Raw genomic sequence first — 21,257 nt, forward strand, 5'->3', positions numbered from 1 at the left:
CCCACTGCTCCCACACAGACCCCCCCACCCCATGCAGTCCTCCAACCCCCACATTTTCCCCACCCACACACAGTCCCTTCCACCCACATAGTCCCCCCACTTCCAAATCCCTGCTCACTGGGGACAGAGCCTGAGTCCAAACCACTGTTGCCAGCTTTGCCCCACTTCTTTTTCCTCCAGCAGGGCATGCGGCAGGCATAAAGATGCTCTGGCAGGGTGCTATAGGATCTCTTTGGAGGATCCAGTCTCCAGTTGCTTCAGGGCATGGTCCAGGAGTGCGCCCCACGCTGCTTTTTCTGGCAGGTTTTCTTTTGGTACTGGGATTTCCTGGTATCATACTTAAAGTCCATGCCACATATTTACAATGCGGGGAACATTTTTTTTGTTCATGAGATGCTACAAGAAGCACATCCTCATTCATGTGGACGTAGTCACAAGGGCATGTGCTTGCAGCAGCACAAATTGACACACACATGCCACTGCACATGCACTTTGTTGCTGGAAAAACTGTCCCACAATAGGCAAACTGGTCTTACCCAGCTTCTCCTGGCTTTTCAGCCAGGGAATGCTGGAAGCTGGCCCTAGCAGCCTTGTCTGGTGACCTGGAACAGCGGGGGCACAGGTTGGGCAACACAGAGGCCTGGCTGGCAGCCAGAGCAATGCCCTGGATGGCCCAGCCTGTGTGCACTAGCACATGGTTGTTGCACATGCATTGCGCTGCTTTTTGTTTCTTTCTTTTTTTCCTTCCTTCCTTTTTTTTCCCCCCTGCTACTGAGACATCCTGGTAGCAATTTTTGGCTCTACACTGCAAATTTGCACTGCTGGGCATGTTTTAATGTTCCCCATGTGCCATTTGTGGCACCACAAACTGCATGCTGCTGCATATCTGGACGCAGCCTTACAGACAAGTTTTGAATGCTGCCTTTGGTTTCTCAGGTACCGGGGGCAATGAAGCTTGTGTTGCCAGAAGTACCTTCTCTCTTTTATTTTTTCTTCTAGGGATTGTATATATAAAGAACTATTTTTAAAGCTGATAGCTTTAAAGCTGATATTTCATATAACCAAGATTTCAGATAAAGCACACTGTGACCTACAATATTGCTTTGCTATTTTCATACACATGGAAATAGATTTGAGTGATGCACTGCATTTTGCAAAAATCTGAAAGCTAACTGCCTATAGTCTAATCTTTTTTTGGATCAAGCTGGGTTTTGCCTTGTACCTGGAAGGCTTTCTTTTTAGTTCTTGAATGTATCTTAATAGAAGCAAAAGAAAATTAGAGTATATCATGGCTGTCTCACAGGCAGCCCAAATGACCCTGCAACTCCTTCTCCACCTGACGCTTGGTAGAGAAAGGCCAGGTTCCAGTGCAGCCCATGTGGTGCAGAGGGATTTTGCAGCATGAGGGCCACACACCGGTGCTGCCTGCATTGTCTGGCTGTGCTGAAACTGGACATCCCTGGAGTATATCATAACATTTGTTCATATGAGCAGAGGCCTAATCAAATGCTTTTCTGAACACTTTGTGAATCTTTATAGCTGCGGGATCTATTATGAAATTTCTGCCTTACAGAGGAAGAGAAGACTTTGCTGGGGCCTCAGTAGTTAAGGGACAAAGCTCACAATAGATTTTCTTTAGCCAAACTCTTTGCAGGAATTTTTCCTAGTTAACAAGCAGAGAAAATATGAAACCTCGGTTTTCTGAGAATTATACTAGGTTTCTTTGGAGGAGGGGATAGGGGAAAATATATTACGTGGGGAATTTTCCTTGGGCTCTTTCTATGTTCTATGTGAGAATTTAAGAGAAGGTGTTATCTTTATGATCCTTCGTAGAAATGTCATCTTTTTGCTTTGAATGTTATGGCAGTTTCTAGTGGGCCCTCTGTTGCTAAGTCAGAGAACAGCACTCTTCTCTGTTTGCTGGAAACCACACAGATTACAAGGAATTAGTTTCCTTCCTTGTCTAAATCCTAACAAACCAACCAACTTGGACATGCTCCCCAGCCATTCCCATCTTCTCACTGACATGCCTATGTGACAAGAACCTCTTGGCAGTCCTTGGCTGGGGGCATCAGAAAGTGTATTATGTTATTGATAATAAATTGTGGCTCTACTGGTTTTTATAGAAAAGAAGGGGTTGGCAGACCAGGGATGCAGAACATTGTAATTAGATTATTTCATTCATGTACTTGTGTACTGAATGGAAAATTGTCTTTCTTTTTTTTTAACAAAAAGAAGCTTTCACTTTGATTTCTCCACAAGACAGGGAATTAGTACATTATTTTAAGCTACACAGTTATTGAAACACTTATCTCTCACCTGTCTCTCTCAACACCTGTATCTCTAAAAGAATTGTTAATAGACATCTGAAATATAATATGAAAAGAGGGAAGGTTAAAATGTCAAGGTCTTATTCTCCTGCCATAGAGGTCAGTTTTACACTAATATAATCTTGAAATAATTCCTATAAATTGCCATTTTACAGGGGAGAATCAAACTTACTATATTTTCTTCCCTTTTGATACAAATGTTCTGATTATTTCACTCTTATTCTGTTTTCCTAATATATGTTTTGCTATTGTATGTTCTTTGATTTCATGGGATACTGAATATTCAGTTTCTCCTTATATGCACTTCTTTTAGCATGAAATTGAGCCTGGAAGTTAGCATAGACTGGAAGTTAGTTTAAGTCTGCAAGTTAGGTCTCCTGGATTCTGCTCCTGTGTCTGTAACTGATTTACTGTGTGACCTTAGACTAGTCATTTAGTGTTCACTGAGCTTCTATTTACTTAGGTTTAAAAGATGCATAATGATGCTTTCCTCTCTAGGGATGTTGTAAATCTCCATTAATGTTGGTAAAGTCCTTCACAACAAAAGGATCCCTAATGTGCAACTGACAACTGTGACTTATTATTGTTCTCCTCTTTTCTTTTCCACTTCTGTTTATTCTTTCCTTGCCCCACATTTATTTCCTATACTTCCTACTCTCTTTCTCTAATTATCTTCATCTCAATGACAGCAGGAACAGCTTATTATTCTCTGAATGAGTAACTTGAGGTAATAAACAAGCGAGTAAACAATTTTTGCTCCAGTTGTTTTGCACCACTTTTTCATTGCTGATTAGTTTTGTTTATGTTGGTGCTTTCTCTACAGTCTAGAATTTTTTTTTTCTTGGAACTTAATAACATGACATTTATTGTATATATTGCCTTTTCTCCTTTGCTTTTCATGCTAGTCCATGTACAGAGGATCCCCGGTTGGTACACAGACTTTTTAACCCTATAACAGATTTGCATAAATACAAAAATGTATAAGTTAAATACTGAAGTGTGTTTCCTATTTTAGGTTAAGTTATATATAATAAGCAGATAGATAAGGTTATATGTTATTCTGTGATAAATCATATCCAATATTGAACTGAGAAATATGGTCATTTGTTATATTTCTAATCACTAGCTTGCTTTACTTTAAGGCAGGGGTCAGCAACCTATGGAACACAGGCAAGATCCAGGCTACAAGGATGGCATCCAGTCTGTGTTTTACTAAGTGCATACTGTCCTCCAGTCATTTGATTCAGTCCACATTTTGCTAATGATGTGCTGATCACCTCTAGCTGCTCCAACCAGGTGCTGCCCCGCATGTGGAGGGCTGCTCTTCCTCTCTGTTGCCTCTGCTTAGTGTTACATGGAGTGGCTAGAGGAGAACTGTGCCCTCACTACTGGCTGTGTTGCAAGTTGTGGCCTGTGTTTGCAAAAGGTTGCCAATCCCTGCTTTAAGAGATAACTGGATCTGCGTCCTAATGGAAATTCTGATCATTGCACTACATTTTTGTATGAAGAAAGTACTTAGTTTCAGAAACATATTACAAAATGCCAAACTCATTCTATTAATTATTATCTTCTCCTACATATGCTGACTGCATCTATTTTCTTTTCTGAATAGATTAAGCTTGTCAACATCAACTCAACTGATATTGCTGATGGTAGGCCTTCTATTGTGCTGGGCTTGATGTGGACCATCATTTTATATTTTCAGGTACCATATGTTGTATATTTGAGCATTATCTTGAGAAGTAATAGTCCAGATCCTTACCTGATATAAACTAGTATAGCTTCCTTGATATCTGCAAGGCCAAACCAGTATACATCAGCTGAGAATCTGGTCCATAATATATATTAACTGAAGGTGATAATGTAACTTAGAATGAGTAACGCACTTAAAATTATGCCAAGTAAATATTTGGATATACTCTCTCAGTACTTTATCCAAGAAAAACAAAACAAGGAAAAGGTTTTTAGTTACTTGTTAAGAGGGATCTTCAATAAGCCTTAGAGAATAGGGCTGTGTGAAACAGCACCATTTTGTTTCTACTTCCAGTTCAACAGGACAGTGTTTCATTTTGAGTTTTGTTTCATTTTGAAAGCACTGTTCCATTTCATTTTGTCAAAACAGTTTCACTGTTTTGACACTGTTTGGACGTTTCTCCCCTGGGCTGTAATGGGGAAGCACGTAACTGCCTATAGCTTTGTCATTTCTTCCTTGATTTGGATGAAACTTAATAGGATGGTAGCCCCTTCTGAGGCCATGAAACCTGCCTTGGTTCAAGGAGATAGGTGCAGGGGTTTCTGGGAAACTACACCACAAACTATTCAGAACAAAACTCATGTCACCTGTAAGTGTGAAGGCAAAGAGAAAGCTCAGTTCAAACAATGTTTTTTATGCTGTTTTTCTGTCCCTCCCCCAGAGCACTGGGATTGGAAGGGATCTCAGGGAAGCATGACAGCCATGGGCCAGCTGCACTTATCAATTTCAGAGCAGACCTTTACCCCTCCCTCTCTTTAGTTTCTCTTTAGCTGCAAGCAAGCCCAGCTTCAAAACTCAAAACATTTCAAAATTTTCAAAACATTTCAACTGCCCTTGTTTAGTTTCAAAGCTGTTTTGAAGTCTTTCATTTTGTTTCAATTTAGCTGTTTCGAGCTCAAAATGAGTTGAAACAGTGTCAAAACAAAACAGCTGGCAAAATTTTACACAGCCCTATTAGAGAACCTGTTTGTAAATGTACTGTATAACAACATTCAACAGTCTATATGTAAACATAATTTACTATTTTAAAGCTGAAATCTGACATACTTGTGACACCTTTTGATATGTTTGTGAGCTGCAGACAAAATTTGACTCTGATTAGTGTGGGGATAAAGGGAAAATCTACTGAAATTATGCCCCCAAAATAGGCTCTGTCCTCATGAGTTGATAAAATGAAACATTAGAAAATCATAAGCATCTGTACCGCTTACTTCTCCAGAACCCCTTATTTAATGCCCCTGGGCTTTGCTAGGCTTTTTGAACTTGCTCCTTTTGATTGAATGTCTTTGAATCCCCAGTGCCTCTTGTGACGCCAAAATCACTCACAGTAAATTGTGCAGGTTTATGATTTTTTTCCTTTTGTGTTAACATGTCAGTTATCATCACTAGCATCTGAGTCAACATCACAACAAGATGATTGGGACAAATAATACCTATGAGAGTTGTTACCCCAAGCTTTTTGCAGACTTGTCATTGCATTAGTTATACTTGATCCACCACACATAGACACTTACTTTTTATTTAAATGAAATCTGAGATTCTGGAGAACTGCATAGTGGCTTTAGCGAAGTGGCAATAATATCTGCTCCCAAACCTTGATGCTCACACAAAGGGGGCTTGATTGTGTGGTGTGCTGAGAAATCTTAAATCCCTAAACCTTTGTTTTCTGAAGCAGGCAAAATGTACGTATTTTTGTGAGTAAATCTGATATCTTTTATTAGACGAACTAAAATAGTTGAAAAAGTTCTTCTTTGCAAGCTTTTGCAGACGAACACCCCTCTTCAGTCTGAGGAAGCATCAGCTCAGCTTCCACATCTTGAAGAAGGGTGTTTGTACCCAAAAGTTTTCAAAGAAGAATTTTTCCAACTATTTTAGTTGGTCTACTAAAATATATCAGATTCACCCAAAGAACCTTGTCTGTCTATGTCCTTAGACCAACACAGCTACAACCAGTACCCTAATTTTTATAAAACCCTTTAAAATAACCATTTCATGTTAAAACACAATTAGTGGGGAATGCAATGTTCTGAAAATTAGGGGACTAATGATTCTGATAGTGCAGATAATTGTATCCCTGTCATGCTTTGTTAATGTTTCTCAGTGCTCATCTGGAAGATATCTACTATTCCATTGGTAGACCTCTCTGAAGTAGAAACTTCCAGTCATTTGATTTTTACTAAACTAATGCAGGAGTTTTATAATGAGATCAAATAAGTCATTTTGACTGTTTTGAGGAGTGTGTGGAAAGAGGGATTATTTCTTGTTATCTTCTCTTGCTGATCATAGCTCCCCCATCATATCCATTCGTGGTTATTGTTGGATAAATGAAGCATGTCTGCAAAGCAAGTTTCAAATGCTCACTCTGGATCAAATTTACTAAAGGCATCAACAGAAGTGTCTTCATAAAGTCAATAATACTACCTTTTCTTTGAACCAGTATTTATAATTTGGATGGATGGTGTTATGTAAACTGCACATTTGCATACTTTTCTATCTGAAGGACATCATTTAGAGGCAGGATTTATGAAGGTCCCTTTTTTTTTTCTGGCCCATTTCTTTTAGTCATAGCTTATATCCTGTTTTAGCTAGACAAGGCATTATTGCTAAAGCAAAGTGATTAAGATTAATATGAATAACTGATACCTTTCTGCATACAGATTGAAGAGCTCACAAGCAACCTTCCACAGTTGCAGTCACTGTCTAGCAGTGCCTCTTCTGTGGATAGTGTTGTCAGTTCTGAAACTGCAAGCCCACCAACTAAACGGAAGGTGGTAACCAAAGTCAAAGGAAGTGCTAAGAAGGCTTTGCTAAAATGGGTGCAGTACACAGCAGCAAAGTAAGTATCCCTTGCATTGGTTTATATTTTTTCTGGATTTTAAGATCTCCACTCAAACTGTGAGATCCTTGAGGCAAGGACTCCTTTTTTCTCTTTTTGTACAATGCCTAGCACAATGATGTCCTCAAACGTGGCTGGTGCTACTAGGGACTAACACAATAAACATAATGAATAAATAATTTAAATTACTGTTACAAAATCTCATTTTATGATCTTTCTAATAGTAAGCAGGATTATCTCAGATAGAGTGAAAAACTGAAGAGGGAATTGGATTTTGTCTGAATGACACTGTGTTTGCTCTTGCTGCCAGAACCCTTGATATAACAATGCTTGTTCCATGCTGGAAAGGTACTAGTTAGTGACAGAGCTTTTAAAGGAATGATATTATGTCTCCAGCAATTAACACTTACTGTCCTTGAATAAAATTAGTTGACAGTCATAAATAAGTGAAGCTCAAAATAGTGTATATTACACAAAGTGCATTAATATTGCATTCTTAGTAAACTAAATTATATTTCAAGTTTTATTCTGCATTCTCTTCATTTGGTACAAGTAGTCTGTCTGCTGCTTCCAACAATAAAAAAAATAATAATAAAGAATTTAAAAAAGAAAGTCCTTCCCATCAAAGGTAAAGAGGAATTACCTGGGGTTTTTTTTGTTCAAGTTAAAATAAACTCTTATCTTAAATTACATACATGCACAATAATACTACAATTTTCAAAATTACCATGGAAAAGTCAACCATTGCATATCAGTGGTTACTTTCTCATTGCTAAATTGCTAATTGCATTTAGATTCCTTTTGAATCATTTGTGGAACTTTCACAGTGACACTATAAGGGTAGTGGATTGTATGACATGATGTAGGAACTTATGTTTGGGACAAGAACTTTAACATGGGCTACTTTCTTATTTGCTGTTCAGTCCAAAAAGTGCTATGATCTATTATGGAAAAGGTAAATGAATACTGCAGTCATTTTCCTGACAAAAGTAGGTATATAACTAAATATGCAAATGAATAACTAAACAGTTACATTTTTAATTAAGGGAGATTGAAAGGTTCAACTATGGTGAAGAGAACAACTAATACTTAACATAACAACATACTTCATTGTTTTCCACATACAAGAACCATAACTGTGGTTTATTTATCATAGTGCTCTGGGCTTAGTATAGCCAATGAGCTCAGGTAAGACAAATACATTTGGCATGAGGCTAATGTTAAACCTTGTGTCTTCATATTGTCATGAATCATTGTCTCTTTTTTTGTAAAATTTTAAGGCAGGCTGGAATTGAAGTAAAAGATTTTGGACAAAGTTGGAAAAGTGGTGTTGCTTTTCACTCAGTTATTCATGCAATTCGTCCAGAACTTGTGGACATGGAGAAAGTTAAAGGGAGATCCAATAGGGAAAACCTAGAAGAGGCCTTCACAATTGCAGAAACAGAACTGGGAATCCCAAGACTCCTTGATCCAGAAGGTACCTTACCTAAACTCTATTGTATCACTTCTTGGACTGTTTGCATTAGCTACATTTCATAGTAAAGTTTTGTTTGTATTTTTTCCGTCAGAAAGGTAGGTAATATTTCTGCTGTTTGGTTATGAATTAACTTATGATGTCATCTACTCTTTTCCAGATGTGGATGTTGACAAGCCAGATGAAAAGTCCATCATGACCTATGTAGCACAGTTCCTAAAACTATATCCAGATCTTCATCACACAGTGACTGATGTACAGGAGAATGATGTAGGTTTCTTTTACATTTATATATGAAATAATGTTATCTATGTGCATAACTGGCATAGTTTTACATGCTTTGAAAACAGAATCACTTATAATTCTTTTTTTAAGAGCATCAGACTGGAGATAGGCCAGAATTAAAGAAAACAAAACAAAACACCTGATTCATCAGACAGGATTACCTGAGCATAAAAAAGTTAGTATTGTAGGTGAACCCTGGTACACTGTTGTAGATGCACAAAATAGATTAGTAAAAAGAATACTTGCTCTGTGGAGAACAATGGAAGTCAGGAGTAGAAGGAGCTCTGTTGAGCACTGACAAACTCAGTGATCCTATGGTGCCTTAAATACCTTTCAGATTCATGTAAGAGTGCAGTAATAGATTACCTGAAGCAACGAGTCCCCTACCTGCCCCCACTGTTCCATTACATCTTTTAATCAAGATTGCAAAGCAGGAACAGGTTTGAAACATTGCTTATGCCCAAATATGTGGCTTTTTGGACTAGTGGGATAGTTACGTTATAGACAGGGTCACCTGTCTGTTGCACAATTCAGTTTTTTGTTGACCCTAAAAACAACATTCAGTTAAGGATGTAATTTGTTGTTGCTTGTTTTCTGCATGCATTGTTGGACTGGCCTGGCATCTGAATGGTTATGATGGTAAAATTCCTAATCCTGATCCTTTCCTCCCTGAGTAAAAGGCTTGAAATACCACTGAAGCTCAACCCCTAGCTAGGGGTAAAAGGGTAGGATGTATCTAGGACTTCCTATCCATGGTTCCTTTGACTGCTTTTGGAAAGACATTCCTTGAAGGGAACAGTATCTGATCCTCCATGGCAAGATTAAAAGAGAATGCAATGCATGAAGTGCAAAGAGGAAAAAATGGAGTTAGCTCACAGAGCCCCCTCATGATTTGCCAGGGAGAATGATAATTTCATTAATCATTTGACAGTAACCAAATGTCTGCCTTAGTTTTCAGAATCATTTATTCTCAGCTTGATTCACTGTCCATCATTCGATTCGGCCGAATCCAAATCTGAAGATTCGATGCTGATTCAGAGAATCAGTGATTCAGCCATAGATACAGCTTTAAATACCTTGAGGTACCAGCATGGCTCACGAATGCTGTGATGCTGGGGCAGATGGAGCATCCCACGGGGGGGTGGGGGCTGCACATGCTTGGCTGTGAACCCAGAAGTGGACTGGAAATACTTCTGGTCCATTTCTGAGTCCACCGGAGAGCATGAGGGGGGAGCATCCCTGTGCCTCCGGCTCAGTGATCAGCTGTGGGGGGACCCCAGGTGCCCCCCAGACCCAGGAGGCACCAGTCACTGAGCACCCCAGTGGACCTGGAAGTGGACCAGAAGTCCTTCTGGTCCACTTCCAGGTCTGTTGCCAAGCATGCAGGGGAATGCTCCTGTGGGATGCTTTATCCACCCCACCACCTCAGCATTCATGAGCCGCCTGCTACCTAGAAGTATCTAGAAAAAACATTTAAAGCTGTGTCTATGTCCAGTTGCTGAATCTTTCCAAATCTCTCCAAATTGACTATTCGACTCAGAGAGATTAAAGCCACCGAATCAGGCCAAATCTCCGCCGAATCGGATCAGGGACTGAAGCTTATCAGAGCCTTAATTCCCATCAATAAAAGGACTCACAGTGATTTCCAACCATGTTTAGATTGGTGCCATATAGAAAAAAGGTTGTTTGGCTTGTTGGCTGGTACCTGAGTACTTCATGTACATAGTCAACTTTATAGTAACCCAGGAAAAGCCTAAGATCATTTTTTATTAAATATCATATCTCAGGTTCTTCACTTCATTGATGTTCAGCTTTAAGTCAGTAGATAATTTCATTATATAAGAAATCTCTGGCTATCTACAGTAAAAACATGGTCACTGGGCTTTATTGAGTGGTGCAGTGCAGATTATCTGCAGAAGACTGGAGTAACCACACCTTAGGGATATAGCAGCAAAGAACTCTCTTTTAAGGATTACATGTCCCATGATGTTCATGGTACCTACCTTTGTTAATAGCTATGCTTGAAGGTTGAAAATTCAGGTATGTGATAATTACATAGGCCAGAAGTTATTTATACAAATTTATCTTTAGGCATCTTAGTTAGTGCCTGGATTTTCAGAGAGATTGGACAACTGTATCTGCTGTAGTTCAGCATTTATGGAAGCATAAAACTTCTTGCTCAGTTCTTTACAACTGAGGATTTGAATAGTTTAGCAACTGATGTGCTTTCTGATGTTTACATATCAGAAAGAACAGGATAATCCAGTTGAGTAAATACTTGTTTTATTATGTAATTAATTTCTTCATGAAACACCAATAAGTAGTTTTAGCTGTTTCCATATAAGGGTGCTCCTTTTTCTTTATAATCTTTAATTTAACCTCAGTGATACCAGTTTAAAAATGTTATAAGTTGTTTTGACTTTGAGGCTGGGTCATAAACTTTTTGGACTGATTTAAGTTATCTTGCTTTTTCTTGTTATATGGGAGCTCGTATCCACTTTTCCCTTGTCTAATTATACACTTCAGGTTGTATTGGCTATTAATCACTGCACTTTTACTCAGTTGCTTGTCTCTGTATACCAATGAATATTCATGGGAAGATAACAAAATATGCTATTACTTTAAAATGTCATTTAGGACTAGCATTCAGGGAATAAGCTGTAGAGGGCTATAGATATAAAAGAGATATTAGCAGAGATCAAAGAGTTTATTATTTATTTATTTATTAAAAGAGGGACAATTCTAGATATAATTCCACAAGCCAACTCGTTGTGGTAGTTTGCACGCTGTTCCACATGCTGCTCAAGATGCCTTATCTTCAGAAAATAATTTACTTGTTTGTAAGTGTATTCTTTTGATGGTTCTGAATGAGAGTGCTGAGTAGTAAGCACTGATTAAGGCTTTGTTGTTAAGTGTGATAATTTATCCAACATGAGGGATGACTGCTGGTTCCTTTGCTGCCTAAGGTAGTTTAAATTGCACCTACCATCATGCACGTTTTACTTGGAACTGTGATTGTCAAAAGTGAGATTTTGAAATGCTTACATTTAAGCCAGGGACCAATGTGTGGTATCTTCTCATCTTACAAGTGAGATTTAGAGAGAGAGAGTTAATGATACTTCACATAAAGTTAATGTGAAGCATATACCAGGGGGTGTATGAAGAGCTCAAAAACTGGAAAAGAAGTTCTGGTGGGGCAGGTTGCAAGAAAAAGAATGGTGAAATAAGATCTTACCTAATCATTGCAGATACTAGGAAATTATTATTTATGAGCAAAAATATTCTGAGCAAAATTTAACCTTTGTGTAAGTAAACTCCATTTAATTGACCTCAGGACTAATTTTGCAGTGTATCTGAAATTAATCTCTCTGTAATGGAACTGTGTGGTAAACATAAATAATTTGCCAAATACTATGTTATAAATGGAGTATTAATTTAAAAGGTTAAATTTTGGCTTCACTGAAATCACTGGTCAAGCTCCCTTTCAGTTAATAGAGGTCCATATTTCCCATGTAGTCTGCATGTATCTATCCAATGTAAACAGCTAACTCTCAGCAGTTAATTTCAGGCCTCGTGGCAGCACTCCCACTTGTTGCAATGGCACTAGTATTTTTCTCATGTTATTTACCTATGAGCATATAATTTCTGTTATACACAAGATCATAGAGCTAAATCTTATTATACTCACTAGACATATAACATATAGCTGCTAGGAGCATCTGCATGTGCAACTGTATAGTTAGGAGAGCTATTGGAAAAGCTTTAGAGCATCAGATGCCTTTCCTCAGGTCTACACCTCAGTGGAAGGGCACCTATCTGCTGACCTGAGGAAAGGCAACTAATACTCTAAAGCTTGCCCAGCAGCTCTTCTAACTATACAGTTGGTCCAAAAAAAGATGAAAGCCTTGTAGAAGCTCGGCTTCTGAGAATTAGAAAGACATCCTATAATTTTCCTGTGTAGATATGTAATTCTCTTACACTTTCAATGGCCACAGGTGTGCAAATTGAGGATTCCCAGAAGCAAATCCTAGTTTGTCCTGGAGGGGCACACAGCACTTAGACATCTTCAAAGACAGATGCCCTGGTGTGTGGCTCTCCATTCACTCATCTGGGGATTTTAGTTTAGATTAGATTTAGTTGGATGCATTCAGCTGCTTGGAACATTGGAATCTTAGGGTGGAAATAGCATAATCTTTTGTTACCTTTGTGCCAGCACAGAAATTGTTGTGGTGGTACAAACACCAAGCAAACAGACATCCATACGCCTTGTCACGCCACAAATGCCAAAAATGTGTGGCTATCACAAAGGTGGTATTAATTTGTGCCACTTTATTGTGGCAGACATCTATTTGCTTTGTGGTGAGAGAGTGTAGAAAGCCTGGAGCTCTTGCACTCTCCAGCCATCCCAGGCAGGTGCTCCAGGGGCTAGTGGGGCCCAATTCTGTGCACCCCAGGATTTTCTGTGCAGTATTGAGCCCCATAAGTCCTGCAAATGCCTGCCTAGCTTTCCCTGCTTGCACCTCAGATACACCCCTGACATATTTAGGGTACCCTAGCCTTCCCTTAGGAGGGAAGGCTAAAGTTTCCCTATTTAGAGATGTTCTCCCAAGATCTCCAGGGTATGGTTCTGTTAGTGGGGAAAGTCAAGGTTTCCCTGCTTACAGAGACCTGTTCCTGGGATTTCCTGGTTGTTCCCCTCTTTCTACCCCCACTTTTATTGCTTGTTTTTTACCTTCTGCTGAATTCATTGGGGAGAGGGTGAACAGCAGCAGCTCTGGAGCTTGCACAAAAGCAGAGGATCTGGCCAGACTATATCCACAATCAGCTGGTAAGCTCAAAGCTCACTGCTCATGCAGAGCTCCAGCAGAAGCCCATGCTGACTAGGTTGTGAGTTCAGGGTTCACTGCATATGTAAGGCATGCCAAAGTCTGGAGGGGGAGGGAGGGTATCACCTTGCCTGCCCCATTCCTGGATTCACTGCTGTCTTTTCCCAGAGCTATTGACATGTGTTACCCATTGACTTTTTAGTACCAAATGCATCACATAGACTGTTTCATGTGTCAGGTCTTGGCATTCTGCATTATGGATGGCACTGTTCTAGATGGCATTTTAGTACCGGGACAGACTGGCCATGGGGCACTTCCTCAGTGGTAATTAGAGGACTCTGAACTGCAGTCCAAGTAGGGGATCTGAAAGCAAATGAATCACCAGTCCTTACTGTATCTATTCCACTCTCCTGTTTAGGATGAATGTATGGTGAGAAGTGTCAATGTGAATTTTAGGGAGGTGAGAATAGAGAGCCAGCACCTGACAAGGGCCAGTAACAGAAAGCTGAAGAAGGCTGAGTATTATACACCTTATTTCCTTCAGTGGAAGTCAGAGGCTGCAGAGCTTTCTATAGCCATTCTACCCCATCTACTTATCCTCCCCCGCCGAACACAGGCACCTGCTTCTTCCTATTTGGGATCCTGGGTTATGACATCCAACAAGCAGGCCATAGCAGAAGTGCTCATGGTGTGGCCTGTCAGATTCTAACAAAATCTACAAGTTCTGCTAAATACCTGTCACAAGGACATGAAAAAGGAAGAATCCAACAAGCATTTCCTGTTGGCACCCGAGATAGGAATTCACGGGTCTATGAGCATGTCACAGAAGATCTTAGCATTAAGCAGAAGAACCATTTGCATAGTGTGTAACTGCCCTAATATTTAAAATTTGCAAACAAGAGGGCATATGCACTGTAGTGTGAATTGGAACAACTAAGGGGAGGGGAAGCCACGTATGTGGGGGCCTGAGGACCCTTGGCCCCCCTTGGGAAGTGGGCTGTCACCTGAAATATGCAAAACCTTCCATATGTCCATCATCTTAGCACCCCCCCCCGGCAAAAATGAAAGTCGGTGCCCATGATTCCTATCACTATTCTTCTGTTATTAACTGTTTGAGCACTTTGTTCAGAACACAGCAACAGAAAGAACTTGATGATAGTAGATTGCAAAGTTCCATAATTCCTCTAATGAATTCAAGTAATATGTTCTTGAAGGTTAGTGTGATATCAGTGGTTATATAAGCAGAAGAAACTATGATCAAGATATTGTGATTTTACTGTGGGTTTTTTTCCTCAACTAAGATATAAGGATATAAAAACATTTGTCTCTTTTACCAACTTGCTGCTAGGTGGTGCACTTAATGCATCAAGCCAACAGAAATACCAACTTACAACATCCTATTAGTATGCGCTGTTTTTTCAAAGATACTATGCAATATGATAAAATCAGGAATATACATTGCTATAAATTAAGCAGACTTTTTATTGGTGATTCATCCTGAACAAATGATGCCATTTATATTAAATGTGGCAAACTACAGTTAGCTCTGGGGATTTATTAAAATGGTTTAATCTAAGGATGGCTTTTAGATGAAAGTTATATGTGATCGTATGCTCTATCTGACTCTGCAGTACCCTAAATGTTCACCCCAGTTAGATGAAGCTCATATTTAGATATCTAAATTCTGCTCTCCAACCTGTGCAATGTCATTCAGTCAGGGTGCATGCAGAAATATTGAGACAGATGCCAATATTGACATTGTTTTGTAATAAAGAACATTTCTCTGCTAGGTAAGAGCATTGTCTTGCCTGTATTTGGCACTCTGCAGTAGCTGGTTGCAACATTCTTTTGGCTTTTCTGTCTGCACAGAAGGAAGACAGACTGATGCTGAGAGACCTGAAAGTTTGGGTAGAACAGTTTGAAAGAGACCTGACAAGGGCCCAGATGACAGAAGCAAGCTTACAGGAGAAGTACCAGGTAACCTACAGGAAACTGTCAGAATTTTTTTGTCACAATTAAATATAATGCACACCCTGCATCTATAAGTCTTTTACTTATAAGTATTGCAGTGCTAGCATGTACATGCATTAGTATCTGCCTTTCACAGATGGAACACATCTGAAAAGTACGAAAATGTAGACCCCACATTTTGCCCTGTAGAACTGTATCCAGAAGATTTTTACCTAACATACATCTTACTGTAGCATTGAGAAGGGCTTAGTCGCCTCTGAGAAGAGGTGGGTAACATACACAAATGCTTCATAAGCCTTCATGTTGTGGTTATATGATGGGGGACATTTGGAGGGTAAGGGGCAAGCTGAGAAGTGTTAGCAAGTCTTTAGTAGGGCTGGAAATTTCATTTTACCCCCACCTCAAGCCTATAGAGTTTAGTCAGAATATATAATACCATCTGGGACTATTATATTTTCCACAGGAAGAAAAAAGCCTGCTCCTCTCGTATCGTGATACAGGATAGGATAGTGTGACTTCACCAGAGAAAAGCCGAAGATAATGTGGAGAATACAAGGCCTTTAGAAACACATACCCATTCACTCATGGGTCTGATTTCCCTGCCTTTTCCACACAGACAAATTCTAGGCCCTTGAAAAGATGATGTTAGGGTGATTTTGGTGGAGATTTTCTCACATGAAGAACCCTGGCATAGGTTTTTTTGGGAGGTGTGGGGGGTTGTTTTGTTTTTTGTGGAAGAAGATGATTTAATAACTTTGAGGGAAATACTAAAAACAGGCAGTTTGCTTCGCTTACACTTGACTTCTCACCTTTGAGTTCTCTTCTATCATTACAATCACATGTTTGTGTCAAAGTCTGCTCAGTTATTCCATCTGAATTTGGAGTAGCTCATTTGTCTATATAAATCTTGATTTATTCTATTTAGCTACAAGGAACAAATCTACACTTGCAGTGTTTCAGTTCTAAAGCAATGTAAAGCAATGCAGATATCTTTTGTTAAAAGAAACTTTTAGTCTGCTTTTTAATTTTGGCAGATCTTTAAGCAGAGCGCCAGTTCAATATTTTTTAACCCATAATACATACTCCTAGAATTCTTCTCTGTAGCCGAATTATTCATTCATTTCACTAGGGATATCAAGCATGTGACAAAACTAAAGATCAGGCCCTAGCTGCTAGTGCTGGTTTAAAGATTTTAGTAGATAGTTGTAAGCAGGTGGAATTCTTATAGGCATAATGTATAAAGTGCTCACCTAAACCCTTTTTCTTTCCTGGGGTTTGGCATTACCGGTCATGTCAGTAATGACAGAAGTAAAACGGCATACATTTCAATCCACATTTTCTCCCCAAGCTTACTTATTCCTTTGGAATTCTTCTTTGCAGCTCCTATCTGTCCCAACCACTGCTTTCTTCTGTCCCTGAAGTAAGCTCCAATTTCTAATATAACTTTATTAATCTAATTGAATGTACTGCTAGTTTGACTTGATGCTTAGGTATCTGATAGGAAGAGGACAACAGAAGAACCATGCATCTATATGGAGGGTTCTTGAATAGGTCATCCTCTTAAAGCTTTTAATAAGAATGTTGTGCAGGGGTTCTTAATTTGTGGCCCTAGACCTGTTCCCACTTGGGAAGGACTGAATATTCTGTCTGTTCAAAATTATTAAATACTCCCCCCTTTTGTCATGCCATTTGATTGTATTTATTTGCTCATCTTGCAGTCATTTAAGCACTTCAGAGTCCAGTATGAAGTAAAGAGAAAACAGGTTGAACTTGGAATTCAGTCTTTACGGAAAGATGGTAAATTGTCGCTTGATCAAGCTATTGTGAAACAAGCTTGGGAGAGAGTTTCTGCTAGGGTAAGTTAAAACACTTAATAAATATTCTGTATCGGGCATAATAAAGACACAGACACTCCCATAAGACTTAGATTGTAGGTGGAAGTTGGACACCTATACACATGATGATTTCCACCATTTGAAGCGTTCTGAAGCCATCACTTCTTACACATGGGCAATTTTAGAATGTTTTTAAAATGGCAGAAGTAGCCTTAATTAAACCTTGTTGTTTGTGTTTTAAATGTAAGGCAAACTGCTGTAGTGTGTCTTAGCCTACTTAGTTTGCCATTATTGCATGTGTATTTAACTCAGGCTTTTCAAAGAGGTAATTACTAATTGTTACCATTGTGCAATGTCTGGTGCCCCCTGCCTCCTACTCTTCAAAACTACAGCAAGGCACGAAATTTGCACCAAGCCGAATGTTTGTTAAGTTTTAAGGTGTGATACTTAAAGTGCTTTAAGTAAAGTGCAAAAGTTACAGCACCTTTGGAAATATCTTCCCTGAATATGTATAGGCACCCCTAAGTCCCAGGGAATGATCCACAAAACCTTTTCCTGAACATTTAGGTGCTTTAGAGGATATATATGCCTAACTTTTCTGTTGAGAACCTATTTAGGCATCTGCAGTTAGGCATCTGAGTTCAGAACTGCTTCTATCTTAACCAGAAGATAGAAGTCCTTTCTCTGCTATGGAGGTGCTCTCTGGACTGGGCTACAAAGTCAGCCTCCCTCCTCCTCACCCAATGCCTTTTTTAATCCCTTCTTAGCCAGTAGTCCAACTACAGCAGGACTTGTGAAGAGTACCAAATGCAAACCTATATGAAAAGTCTTCTGGCAAATTAGTAGGAGATGTAGTATGTTTTTCTGTGCTGGTCAAAAATATTGTTCATATGCCAATCCTCCTTGAGGGGAGGTGTGAGCTATTTATACCAGCTACACAGTTGGTCCAGTAAAAGATATTGCCCTAAGAAATCCTTTCCCCTCATAATATTTTGAACTTTAGAAAACATGTTCTTCTTTTGTATGACAAAAATGGCATTTGTATCTTTATCCTCGTGCATTTTGGCATTTTTGTCAATTTGGGAGCTCTTGGCTGTCAAAAACATTAGCAGGAATCACTATGTGGAAGTGGCCCTCATTGATCCCCAGAAAACATGTTAATAATACCAATATTAAGTCTGTTGAAAATGCAGTGGTAGTGATAGTGTAGATTTGTATGTGTGATGTTGTAGTTGTAATGGTTCAGAAATTATGCAAGAGGCAAGGATTTCATAGGGCAATATTTTTTATTGAACCAATTGTGTAGTTGGGGTAGATAGCTCACAGCTATCCTCAAGGAGGATTGGCATATAAGCATTATTTTTTGACCGCGCAGAAAAATATACTGTATCTCCTACTAATTTCCAGAGCAGTTTTTATCAGCCTTACCAAACCCTACACGTTGACATATATGTATAGATTTAATGGTTTTTCTTTGGCATGGCAAAGCTCCTTGAAAGTGGTAACATGAGTTTCTGGTTATTCCAAATGAGATCTAGTAAAATTATTACCACAACCATGGATCATATATTTACCAACCAGATTTTTTACATTATTTTTAATGTCCTGAATTAGGACTATGACAGTAGACTAGATTTAGTATACTTTACCACTATAAATTCAATTGTACTGGACTCAAAGTAAGAGGGAAAAATAAAATGAATATGTTTTAGAATTTGTATTGATAATTGAAAGTAGCTTTTGTATAAATAAGTGTAAGAAACAAGTGCTGTATCCCACTAAACTGAAAGGATTCTTGCCATTCACTAAGATAAAATAAGTGTTAATAGCTCTGATAGTGGGTGAAGTATTAGAGTGAGCTTGCACTTACAATTTGTTAAGAGCACTTAAGATCATGTTTAGAACACTTAAAACTTGAGTGATTTCACATTAAGGCTTATTAACTACCGCTAAATTCCCTTTAGGCATCTTAAAGTTATGTCACTTCTGGCAAGGATTATCTTTGAGCTATTCTACCTAGTTTGAGTTAAATTTAACTTCTGGGTGTTCCCCTGAGGTAAAACCACCAATTTGCAGTCCTGTGATATCCCAGGATGCACTGCTTCTAGGTGGACTGGCTATCACCCAAGATTCTACAGCCCTGGACTGACAGCTGGGTATAGCTGTGAATAGGCAACAGGTGGGTGGGGATAGGGTGAGTGGGGAGCGAGAGAAAAGGGGTCAAGGAGGTGGGGGAACTGGGAGTAAGGGGGAGGGCAGAATTGGATGGGGAAGGAGGAGGAGAGGTAGCAGGAAGGGGGGAATGGGTGGGTGGGAAGCTGTTGGGCTGCTGCCCCTCCAATTGCTGCCAGCCCCCAAATCATTCCCTCCACCTCCAGATCTCTCTCCTACCACCACAGTTGTTTCCTTGGCCTCCCCATTGTCTCCTCCACCCTTGGATCACTGCCGTGCTGCTTTGATTGGCCTGAGAGTTACAGAAGTGCCAGTCAGGATATTCTCTCCCCCGCCTGCTTCTGGTATCCTTGCAGACTATGCTGCACCCCTTCAAGCCACCGGCAGGCAGGAAGATCTGAGCAATGTACATTAGAGGGCATTAACCACAGACATGAAACTGGTCACTAGCACTAGTTATTCTTAACACAGACTAACATTCCTTCAAACTAGCACTTCCTAACTAACATGTAATCCCACATATAGTCCATGAGTTTGTCCATGGTTCAAATGTGCGTAAGGCTACTTCTGTAACTTTGACAGGTATAATTTGGAGAAGAATACCATTTTTTGAGGGAGAGAAAGTTCAAGAAACATGCATTTCTCAGGTTGGGGACTGGGAAGCTTTCAAAGCAATCATTGTGGTATAAATATAGAATACCTGACTATGCTTGGTAGTACACATGTTTTACTAGGACCCATTGAAGTTACTTTACAAACTTCTGATGAACAAAGCTGTCCAAGGTTTATGACTAAAAACTATGGTAATTCAAAAGTAGAAGTAATTACATTAACTATCTAGGCTTCTCTCTTTCACATTAGTTATAGTTCTTTTAATTTTTTTTGATCTTGTGATTAATCAGCAACCAATTGTGAAGAGTCTAGTTTTTCAGGGTATTTGCTTGTGTAATTAATGGAGATTCAGTTTTCTTAATTTTCTTTTTCAGCTACTTGATTGGCATATACTCCTTGATAAATCTCTCCCTGCACCTTTGGGTACTATAGGTGCCTGGCTATATAGAGCAGATTCTGCACTTAGGGAAGAAATAATCATTCAACAGGCTCATGAGGAAACAGCAAATGCAATACATCGGAAGCTTGAACAGCACAAGGTAGATATATTTGAATCATCCATCTGAATAACATTATGGTTTTAATGTGCTAACTTTTCTCATGTTTGTGAATCAATCATGAAGCACAAATAATAATGAAATAGTATATGTTTGGAAGTGAGGTGTTTTGAGGAAACTTGGGCAACATTGGAAGCCCTCAGATTTCTTTGACTCAAGGCACTGATTTTGTCAGGGTAGGATAGGCAAGCTGTGTGGCCTAATGGTGTCTTCCTAGTGAGGGATATTGGTCAGGTGTCTGTGCTGGTTCTTTTAGATCAGTTAGATGACACCTTTGACTGTGAAGTGTTATTACCAATTTACTGATCCCAGAAGGTATCAACATTATTTTGTAAGATATCTGGGTTTTTTTTTTCTGAGAGGGCACTGGGGAAGGGGGTGGGGGGTAATATTTTGCAAATGAATGGAAAAGTGAGGATTTGGAGAGACTCTAGCACAGGAGCAGGAAATTATTTCTGGCAGAGGCTGTTTACTGAATTTGGCAAGTTATCAAGGGCCGCATGGGTAGCCCTGCCCCTTGACAGGTGCCCCACCCCCTGGTTGCCATATTGTGAGTGGAAGTCCTGTCCCCTAATCCCTGACCTTTGCCACCAAAAGTCCCTCCCC

At 39.4% G+C, this 21,257-nt stretch overlaps 1 protein-coding gene across 1 annotated transcript in view; it reads left to right on the forward strand.

The window, feature by feature from the left end:
- The window catches only part of SYNE1 (spectrin repeat containing nuclear envelope protein 1), a 631,505-nt gene that overhangs the window by 204,383 nt on the left and 405,865 nt on the right, over window positions 1-21,257 (forward strand). Inside the window, exons 6-12 of the mRNA XM_019526891.1 lie at window positions 3,943-4,035; window positions 6,741-6,919; window positions 8,200-8,396; window positions 8,554-8,663; window positions 15,374-15,481; window positions 17,194-17,331; window positions 20,469-20,633. Coding sequence (XP_019382436.1) covers window positions 3,943-4,035; window positions 6,741-6,919; window positions 8,200-8,396; window positions 8,554-8,663; window positions 15,374-15,481; window positions 17,194-17,331; window positions 20,469-20,633 — 990 coding nt within the window. The remainder of the gene's footprint in view (window positions 1-3,942; window positions 4,036-6,740; window positions 6,920-8,199; window positions 8,397-8,553; window positions 8,664-15,373; window positions 15,482-17,193; window positions 17,332-20,468; window positions 20,634-21,257) is intronic.

The sequence above is a fragment of the Gavialis gangeticus genome, unplaced genomic scaffold (assembly GCF_001723915.1).
Source record: "Gavialis gangeticus isolate Ggan-Ray unplaced genomic scaffold, GavGan_comp1, whole genome shotgun sequence".
Taxonomy (NCBI): Eukaryota; Metazoa; Chordata; order Crocodylia; family Gavialidae; genus Gavialis; species Gavialis gangeticus.